The 11,737-nt window shown below is 38.7% G+C and overlaps 1 protein-coding gene across 1 annotated transcript in view; it reads right to left on the reverse strand.

The window, feature by feature from the left end:
• The window catches only part of LOC107667089 (SH3 and multiple ankyrin repeat domains protein 1), a 61,606-nt gene that overhangs the window by 47,551 nt on the left and 2,318 nt on the right, over nucleotides 1-11,737 (reverse strand). Inside the window, 1 exon segment of the mRNA XM_074186928.1 lies at nucleotides 385-900. Within this exon segment, the coding sequence (XP_074043029.1) occupies nucleotides 385-852 (468 nt within the window). The 5' untranslated portion in view covers nucleotides 853-900.

Here is an 11,737-nt window from a genome sequence, read left to right on the forward strand (position 1 = left end):
AAATAAAATAGAAATTATTTATATTTATTTGAATAAACAATAAAACAACAAAAAAATAAAAATTACACTACAAATACAAAAATAAATAATAATAATAATATAATCAATTTTAAATTGTTATTTCTATTTAATTGACACAATTATTATAAAAAAATTATATTAATTTATAAAATAAAATGAATTTATAATAATAATGATATTATGGTGCCATATTATTGTTATTGATAGAAGTAAAATTATTATTGGTAAACGCAAATATCTGTACCATATCTGTAGCTGCAAAATTAATGTGATGGAGTAGAGAATTTGTCAAAATGATAATCGGCCAACCGTTAGCACACATTGCGAGTGCATGTGAATGTGTGTGAAGAGAAATGCGCAGACCGTTTGTTTAATGTCAGGGATGCCGATGCGGAACACAATCACGGCGAATTGCGAGTCTTCCACAGGGGTCACTGTGGTCATGCTGCGCTCCATCAGACGCCGCCGGGCCTGCTGATTGGTCAAGACCGGGTGATACAGCGGCTGATTGGTTGTCTGATGATAAAGAGTCGGCTGACTGGGTAAATGTGGGATTCCTCTTTGGGCAGAGTTAACGGCCCTGGGCTGCCTATCTCCTCTCTGCCATCCAATCACAACGGCCGCTGGTTTGGATCCATCCGACTTGCATCCGGCCCGGTTCTGGTGTTCCTTGTCTCCCATACCGATCATCCCATTTTGTTTCAATCTCTTCAATCGCTCCTCATCATCCTCCTCATCCTCGCCCTCTTTATCTTTGGCGCTGCCAAAAAAACGCTTGGTGTTTCCCAGCATCCTTTGCTGCACTGTGTCAGCAAGCAGTGTTGATGTCATGGCGCTGAGTCATGCTGCTTATCGGCGTACAGCTTAATGTTAAACAGACTGAAAAAGACAAGAAACATAAAATAATCAGTGATGCATTTCATTTTACTGATATTAAAATAAATTCCAATTCCATAAACAGTCAGTATAAAGGCACACCTATAGAAACCAGAAAATATTTTGACTTGGACCAGTAAGAAACCACAGTAATGCACTAAAAACAACTCAAAACACCCTGGCAACACAATAACCATTCAAACACCATAGCAACGCACTGACAACCACTCAACACCCTAGAAATACCATAACAACCACTCAATCACCCTAGAAACACCCTAAAAACCACTCTACACCCTAGAAATGCACTAACAGCCACTCAATACCCTAGAAACACACTAACAACCACTCAACACCCTAGAAACACCCTAAAAACCACTCAACACCCTAGAAACGCACTAAAAACCACTCAAAACCCTAGAAACGCACTAACAACCACTCAACGCCCTAGAAACGCACTAACAACCACTCAACACCCTAGAAACACCCTAACAACCACTAAATCGCCCTAGAAACACCCTAACAACCACTCAATCGCCCTAGAAACACCCTAAAAACCACCCAATCGCCCTAGAAACACACTAACAACCACTCAATCGCCCTAGAAACACCTTAACAACCACTCAACACCCTAGCAATGCACTAACAACCACTCAACACCCTAGAAACACCCTAACAACCACTCAATCGCCCTAGAAACACCCTAAAAACCACCCAATCGCCCTAGAAACACACTAACAACCACTCAATCGCCCTAGAAACACCTTAACAACCACTCAACACCCTAGCAATGCACTAACAACCACTCAACACCCTAGGAACACCCTAACAACCACTCAGAACACCCTAGCAACACACTAACAACCACTCAGAACACACTAGCAACACACTAACGATTCAAACACCATAGCAACACACTAACAACCATTAAGAACACCCTAGCAATGCACTAACAACCACTCAACACCCTAGAAACACCCTAACAACCACTCAAACACCCTAGCAACACACTAACAACCACTCAACGCCCTAGCAATGCACTAACAACCACTCAATCACCCTAGAAACACCTTAACAACCACTCAACACCCTAGCAATGCACTAACAACCACTCAACACCCTAGAAAGACCCTAACAACCACTCAATCACCCTATAAACATCCTAACAACCACTCAACAACCTAGCAACGCACTAACAACCACTCAAAACACCCTAGCAATGCTCTAGCAACCACTCAGAACACCCTAGCAACACACTAACAACCACTCAGAACACCTTAGCAACACTAACAACCACTCAGAACACACTAGCAACACACTAACGATTCAAACACCCTAGCAACACACTAACAACCACTCACAAACCCTAGCAACGCACTAACAACAACTCAACACCCTAGTAAAGCACTAACATCCACTCAAAACACCATAGCAACACGCTAACAACCACTCAGAAAACCCTAGCAACAATCTAACCATTCAAACACCATAGCACGACACTAACAACCACTCAATCACCCTAAGAACATACTAACAACCACTCAGAACACCCTAGCAACACACTAACAACAACTCAAACACCCTAGCAACACACTAACAACCATTCAAACACCCTAGCAACACACTAACAACCATTCAAACACCCTAGCAACACGCTAACAACAACTCAACACCCAAGCATAGCACTAACAACCACTCAGAACACCATAGCAATGTACTAACCACTTAATCACCCTATAAACATCCTAACAACCACTCAATCACCCTAACAGCACACTAACAACCATGGGCAACATTTGACTCTTGAGTCAGGAGGGGGGCAAGAAAAAAAAAGCTAAATATTTTTTGGATGTATGCATCAAAACAATGCCCTAACACGCATCAAAGCAGTCAATACAGCGCAGTCAAGAATTTCTTAAAGAGGTTGCCTGCGTTTACTAAACTGGAGCTTTGACTCTTGTTGCTGATTTGAACGGTGATGCGTCCTGTTTTAAGTGGCCTTTCATTTTTAACCAGAAATGTGCACGTTTTTCTGATGTTCATTTAAGTTTTCTGTGTCTTTTTCCCGTCACTTGAAATGTGTCCGTTTTGAATCGTTGTTACTAAAGGTGAGACACGTGAGGGGAAAAAATACTATTAGATGTGGGACTATTCTGTCATTAATTGCATACAATTCATTTCTGAACTTTCTACCATCCGTTACTGGAAATGAAATTACTGGTTGATATGTCCCTTTTAATCAGTGAACTGGATCTTGCTCAGGAAGCGCGCCGTCTGTGGAAGTTTGGCCAGGATTCCAGAATTCCAGAGTTCCAGAATAAATCACTCTTTTTTTTTGTCCCGTCCATTGCTTTATCACTGTGTCAATCACTGATATTTCGAGAATGAATCCAGCATAAATATACGGATGCCATTCCCGAAACTTTGCAGCATGTATGTTTCATACAAAGTTTCATACAAATTCTGAATGGATTATAGTCTAGAAAGCATGCAAAGCGCGCTCTCATTATTATCACTAAAAGCATCACTCATCTTAGTTCATTGTGATCTCACAAAGTTCCGTTATAATCAATGAAGCTCTCTAAACTACACAATTAATCTCTTATTTACATCACGTCTGCACTTATGAGATGATTCATGAGTGTGCAAAACTCCGGCGTTTCAGCGGTGAGTGAATTCTGAAAACTCTAATATTTCTGATTGGCCATTGCATTGAAGAAATCAACAGATATGTCTGTGATTGGCTACATTGCTCAATGCCGCAAAAAACACATTGGATAGTTTGACAGATCTTTTATTGCTTGTGCATTCGTTTTAAGGTATTTAGAGCCGTCTAGTACCCCTGTACAACCGCTCCAATTGCAGCGGGGCTGACATCGGGGATTCCATGACTAACGATATGGGAGGGCAATTTCACCCCTTGCCCCCCCCCCCCACCTAGTAAAGCAATAACAACCACTCAGAATACCCTAGCAATGCACTGACAACCACTCAACACCTTAGTAAAGCACTAATACCAACGCAACACCCTAGCCAGTGGACTAACAGCCACTTAGAAAACATGGCAAATAACTAACAACCACTCAGAACACTTTGGTAAATGCATAGCAAAACCCTGGTAACAACACTGCAAATCCTTAAACAATAACAGCACTTTTTAGTCAGAAAAGGCTTCAGAAACCTTTCATTTAATAAAGATCTGCAAGCTAAGACAGTGTGTGGGACTTTTCCCACAATTTATTTCTAAAAAGAACTCCTGCCGTTTCTCCAGGGCACACAGACTGGATTCAATTTGCGTAAGACTGAGAGTTGAATTTAGGCTAAATTGCAAAGCGATTTAGTTGTTCTCTGTGTATCTCTATGTGCTAGTGGCGTCCATATGCATCTCCAAGATGATCTCACTGTTCTTAGCTTGCTACTGTTAAAGCGTCACCAAACATTTGTAAGCCTGAAAAGACATAAAACCAAACTAAACACCTGCAGACATCTTTATGCTACAGGGATAATTATGGTTCTCTTTTGAAACAAAAATATTTAGAATTGCAATGTGAATTGTCAAAATATTGGAGAGTGTTATTTCTCCGCACCTCCTCCTCAGACTCCACATTCATGCGGGTTGCCAGATTGAGAACATGCAACAGGAACAAGCACAATTGATGGGCGACAGGCCTTACACTGTAAGTTGATGAGTTGATTTATCCATGTTTTAATATTCCTCTGGTCATAGAGGTTTTTTTAGATGGATGCAGAGGTTTTTAGGTCGGGCAGAATCTCTGACGCAGTTCATCAGCTGGCTTTCATGGCTGCTGTGTTTTGGCAACCCAGGGTATTGAAAAACTATTGGGTAAATTGCCAGTGGGCAGAGTTACACAGACCAAAATAAAAACAGACATTCCGACACGGAACACACATAGAAGTGGAGCAAGCAGGTCCGGCATCAGTCCCTTCATGTCTCTCACTCTCTTTGTGTCTCTCGCCAGCCTTCGCTCCATTAGAAAAGAATGACAGCGCAGATAACGAACAATTAAACCGAGTGTCGGTGATCTTTTCTGCACTCTTTCCCTGGAGCTCAGAGTGAGATTGGGCTCTTGAGAAAAGCACAAAAGCACTTTCTATTTGCATTTCACACCTGCTGACAGAGATCATGAATGGTGCTTATCATTGTGAAAAGAGATAAATCGTACACAAGATTTGTGAATTGCTCAAACGTTCATTCGAATGCAGTAATGACATGATTTACAAGAACAGTACCAAACAACCCAACAATATACAGTACTGTTCAAAAGTTTGGGATCGGATCTATTCATTTCTGGAAAGAAGTTTCGTCTGCTCATTTTTTGATAAAAAAATGCAGTAAAAACAGTAATATTCTGAAATATTATTAGAATTTAAAACAGCTGTTTTCCATATGAATATGTTTTAAAATATAATTTATTTCTGTGATGCGCAGCTGAATTTTCAGCATAATTACTCCAGTCTTCAGTGTCACATGATCTTCAGAAATCATCCTAATATGCTGATTTGCTGCTCAAGAAACCGACACGGAACACACATTTCAAAGCAGAATAACTGGTTGTAGCATCTTAGAATGTTTCCTAAATACCTGCATACGTATTATGGGACTTTTATGCTTTAGTACAGTCAAAGAAATACTGGATATTTGAGAACATTTCTTAACACTGAGCATGTGTGATTGAAGTGCTATACAAATATTTTATTTGATATAATATACAAAAATTGTGAAGCATCAGCCCACTGCATTTCTGCTGATTATATTGTTGTTTAATTGCACACAAGAGAGACACTGACTCATTGGATTTATTTATATCATTTTTCAGTCAGCATGGTTATGGCTCCCCTTTATTCTACACACAAATGCCTTAAACAGCATAACTGCACATGCACCCGATATCTGCGCCTCTCCCTCGATGCCTGTCATCTGTACAATAAATACTGTAAAGAGACACTGACGTCAGTGATGTCCACATTTAGAAAATGTCCTGTAAACCTCCAGAGATCTCCGTCACCTCATTACTCCTTCACAGCTTTAGATGGTTATTTACCTTAAATATCACAACCTGTTTTGTGGTTCATCAAGTGTACATTCACCCAATGCAAATACTGAAAAAGTTACAATGATTATTGGAATACTATTTTTAGTTCTACATTTCTATGCTTTAATTATAATTTGGGGTTTTAATAATTTAGTTTTGGATCTTTGAATGACATATTACCCAAATAATAAGTTTAATATTATAATATTATCAAAAAAATTTAAAATTATTATTGTTAACATTTATTTCATATTAAAATAAATATAAAATTATCCAAATAATATTATCTAAATAATAAGATATATTTTGGATGATACAAAGATTTTTGGATCTTTATATTATGGATTTTATATATATATCTGTATTCAAATTCAGCACTTTCTTCACTCTTTGAAATGCCAGAAACGTAAATTATGCTGTAGTAGCTCCTGTGATCGGATTATACAGAAAACACTGCAAAATAAGCGATAAATACAGAATATTTCACTGATATATCCAAGTAAAAAATACAGTTCTGTACATCTAGTTTACCTGCTTTAAACAAAACTCAAAGATCATCATTCAAAGATCTGATGACACTAACCTGGTAAACTTTGGTAAATCCAGTGACTATTCATCTGGAAAAGCACCCGCTGAATCAACCCAGTACCTTGTAAACACAATTTTGTTTCCAGATGGACTGATAAAAACCCTTTGATGAATAAAAAATAACAATCAGATTGCTAAAGCAAGTGTTTCCCCATTTTAAGTGTAAAATATGCATCGGACGGTCAGAGAGAGACTGTGTGGTGTCTGATGTTCAGACTAATATATCAACTCTTTAAAACAGGCTGTTAGTAAACTTGACTGGTTAAACTGGTGCCAATTCAAGAGTGAAGCAGGCCAGCGAGACACAGATGGTCTCCATCATAAACTCTCCAAATCAATTGCTCACTCCATCTATAAAAATACAGCAATGTCAAAATTAAGCTCCAAATCAAGAGTTTCTGGAGTTAATCAGGGTCAGCCACTAAAAACATAGTGATGTCTCACTGGTTAAGTTAGTTAAGTAGTCTGGTGGAAACACCAACACACCTGAGTTAATCGTGTAAAGAGAACTTTCCTAAATATATGCAGATTGAATAGTACAATTTTTGTACAAATCTACTGTATATCTTTATATAATCATTTTCAATAATAACTAAATCATTACATTTTTATTTTAAATATCAGTTAGTAATTGTTAGTAATGTCAGTTAGTAATTTTAAATATCAGAAAGTGACAAAATATTGCATAAACTTGTTGTCAAAAACACAAACTAAACAAAATGAACACTACCACAGCATCCAAAACACAACATGTGTTTGCATGCATGTATAAATCCAGCCGTGCTTTGTTATACTGAACTATTTAGCGCTTTGTATAAAGTTTGTTGAAAATACTCCAACCATAAATGACATGTAAGAAGACACGTCAACCACATGCATGAATCCCCTCATATTCAGCAGCTAATAAAACCAGACCAATGAGGAAGCAGAGAAGTGTTTCTCGCTCGCCTGATTAGCTCTCCACTGTATAATTGGCAGTTGACTGGGGCAGGTGGGGAAAAATAGAGCACTGGCCTCATTTCGCTCTCAAGAGATGATTCAGAGAGAGTAACGCAGGCGCCACACAGAAACCAGCAGCCCAAGGACAAAGCAGGAAGAGCGGTGATACGAGACCAGGCCACGAAAACAGCAAAGAGACCACAGAAATGGGTGTTTGAGGACACCGGACACAAGACGAGGCCTGTCAAACAATACTACACCGCAGAGAAACACATGCGAGTTAGTCAGTAGTCCCACAGAACCAGTATTGGGTGGCATACATAACTAAATACAGCACTTTTTCTGCGTGTGTTTTGTCCAAGCATCCATTCAGCTCGCTCGCTCCCTTTTTTTGTGAGAAGAAACCCTTTTACACACACCTCCTGTTGTATTGTACTTCATTCACTCACATACATAGCGCACCGCCCCCTCCTATGTAGGACAGGGTGAATATAGATATATTTCCAGTGAATTGGTCCCCAGAAACTTTAATTGGAGAACTTCCATGGAACAGACTGTCCCACTTTTATAACCCGTTAAAAAGAAGTGGAGCAAGCAGGTCCGGCATCAGTCCCTTCATGTCTCTCACTCTCTTTGTGTCTCTCGCCAGCCTTCGCTCCATTAGAAAAGAATGACAGCGCAGATAACGAACAATTAAACCGAGTGTCGGTGATCTTTTCTGCACTCTTTCCCTGGAGCTCAGAGTGAGATTGGGCTCTTGAGAAAAGCACAAAAGCACTTTCTATTTGCATTTCACACCTGCTGACAGAGATCATGAATGGTGCTTATCATTGTGAAAAGAGATTAAAAAAAAGATTTGTGAATTGCTCAAACGTTCATTCGAATGCAGTAATGACATGATTTACAAGAACAGTACCAAACAACCCAAATCGTACACAAGATTTGTGAATTGCTCAAACGTTCATTCGAATGCAGTAATGACATGATTTACAAGAACAGTACCAAACAACCCAACAATATACAGTACTGTTCAAAAGTTTGGGATCGGATCTATTCATTTCTGGAAAGAAGTTTCGTCTGCTCACTTTTTGATCAAAAAATGCAGTAAAAACAGTAATATTCTGAAATATTATTAGAATTTAAAACAGCTGTTTTCCATATGAATATGTTTTAAAATGTAATTTATTTCTGTGATGCGCAGCTGAATTTTCAGCATAATTACTCCAGTCTTCAGTGTCACATGATCTTCAGAAATCATCCTAATATGCTGATTTGCTGCTCAAGAAACATTTCTGATTATTTTCAATGTTGAAAACAGTTGTGCTGCTTCATATGTTTGCAGAAACTGACACATTTAAGTACAATAGAACAGAATTGATTTGAAATAGAAATATTTTGTAACATTACAAATGCCTTAAATATCAATTTAATGCTTTGTTTATTTTCAAAAGAATCTTTCTGACCCTAAACTTTTGCTCCACAATGCTAGAATGCTACTGTTTTGATTGGTTACTAGACTGGATGGTTGCAAATTCTCTAGATTTGGTTAAAGTGTCTTCTTCAGTTAGGTCTGTGGAACTTCTTCACTAATTTAATCATAAGTCTAATCACTTTTTAAAGCACACCTCTGTTTGTTTAAAAAACCAAACATTAAGAATAAACATGTCACATTCAGGAACAGCCCCTTACAGAGCTACGTGATCAACCATCCTCTTACGTCCAGTAATTTAGTGTGGAACACCTCCTGCTGCTATTATGAAAGCCACATAAACGGTGAAAACAATACAGATGCACGGACGCTTTTCAGAAAAATACAGATGCGTGTTACAAGATTTATCAACATGAAGAGAAAAGGCACTAAGGACACCGGTGACCAGTGTTGCTAAAATTATCACACCATGTTGTCCTACAAAAACCACACTAGGGCATGTGAAGCTGATAGATCTCCTGCGGTGAACAAATGGAGGAAACTCAGCTGATCATAAATAAACTGAAGGGTGGAGAATCAAAACCGAACCACTTCCTTGAATACTAATGCACAATCAACATGTTCTGTATTTTTGAGGATAATCAAGAAAACGGTTTTTCATAGATTGCTTAACCTTGGGATAAAGTCATTACTAATCCCGGGTAAAAGGCCACGTTCAGCTCTGGGTTATGAACCTCTGATTCAGAGCTAGTTAGTTGTGCTTTTGTGGTGCCAAAGGTGAAGAGTGTGACTCAATGCGTTGCTGTGTGTTTTTCAGCAACACACAACCAACGATACACCATTACCGCTTACTGCCTCAATGCTTATGCCATTAAATATTCATGCACTGTTTAGTTTCAAACATAATCCAGCATGCATTTCCTACTATTTTTTGTAATACACTTTAAAGGACTAAATTAGAGTGGATTTACATAGCAAAATGTAAACTACTAAAACAACTATTGCATGATTGTTGCATGCTTAATTGTTCAATCAATGTTAATAAGCATCCTACATATGCAAAAAAAATAATAACATTAATTTAGATTTTATTAATCTAGTGTTAAATATCAAAACTGGCAATTAATTGCTAATCCAGATTAAAGTATGAACAGTGTTGAACTGGTACAAGATAACTCAGAGTGACGTTAACAGAGGAAATCACGCGTGACCAGCCCAAATAATCAGCAGAAGCTTTAGAGAAGGAACTAAACGAGGAGGAAACCCACAGCCGTGACCTCGTTTGACAACACACTGGAGGTCAGTGCTCTAGAAGAGAGGAGGAGTACGAGAGAAAACTGGGACGAGGAGAGACAGAACGCAAATGATGCTGGGAAAGAGCTCAGGACACCAGAATGAGAGTAAGTGCTGGAGGACAAAAACACACACAAACACACAAGACCAGAGAAACTCCACTAAAACACAACAATCAGTCTGTTTGATGACTCCTAAACGTCACAGACTGACCCATGCTGCTCTCGGATGGATGGAACGACAGACAGACATACTGACAGACAGAACCAAAAATAGAAAAGAACAATAAAATGAGGATGGATGGATGGATGGATGGATGGATGGATGGATGGATGGACGGATGGATGGATGGGTGGATGGATGGATGGATGGATGGATGGATGGATGGATGGATGGATGGATGGATGGATGGATGGATGGATGGATGGACGGATGGATGGATGGGTAGATAGCTGACTCTCTGATAGCCGACAGACATGTGCTGTTTTATGAGCATGTGACAGACGAAGACGGTGGGCTTTTAAAAGAGAGTCAAGCATGGCTCTTTTGCATACGATGAAAGATAACCATGTTTTGACCATGAAAGTGTCTTTACAATATCACACAACTTTTGCACACAACTTCCATATGATGAGGATGGATGGATGGATGGATGGATGGATGGATGGATGGATGGATGGACGGATGGATGGATGGGTAGATAGCTGACTCTCTGATAGCCGACAGACATGTGCTGTTTTATGAGCATGTGACAGACGAAGACGGTGGGCTTTTAAAAGAGAGTCAAGCATGGCTCTTTTGCATACGATGAAAGATAACCATGTTTTGACCATGAAAGTGTCTTTACAATATCACACAACTTTTGCACACAACTTCCATATGACTACTGAAGTCACATGATGCTTTGTGAGAAAACCAAAGCATCACATGACCAGAGGCGGACAGAAACTAAGTACATTTACTTGAGTATTGTACTTAAGTACACGTTTTGAGTATCTGTACTTTACTTGAGTATTATTTTTTCAGGAAACTTATGACTTTAACTTCACTACATTTGAAAGACAAATATTGTACTTTTCACTCCACTACATTTCTATCAAGATCCTCGAAGTAGAAAGTCGTTAGCAGCTTTGAAAGTCAGTGGGTGATTTTTTTCTTCTCTAAAACGTGACTTTCTTTTTTCAGACAGTTTATCAGTAATCACTCTTGGGGCTACATGAAGTGATTTCCCAGCATTTTTTGAGCGCTGACCAGTTCCAAATGTGATATTTATTTACAACAATTCAATAATAAGAAGTTAATATTGTGGTTTATATTAGACACAATATTGTCTGATTTTGCTAAATTATGTAAGTGAAAATATTACCTATAAAGCCACAGAAGAACTGTTGTGCATCTCCTAATAAAACACAAAAGGTCTTTGACTGAAGCAGCACTGCAGAGACCATTCTGTGTATGACATCAAAGTACCACGAGAGCGATTAGACAGCAGTTTTTTACATTTTTGTTTTGATGTCAAATAAGTCTTGCTGTTTTG

This window comes from Sinocyclocheilus anshuiensis, unplaced genomic scaffold, assembly GCF_001515605.1.
Source record: "Sinocyclocheilus anshuiensis isolate Anshui unplaced genomic scaffold, SAMN03320099.WGS_v1.1 scaffold415, whole genome shotgun sequence".
NCBI classification, from domain to species: Eukaryota; Metazoa; Chordata; class Actinopteri; order Cypriniformes; family Cyprinidae; genus Sinocyclocheilus; species Sinocyclocheilus anshuiensis.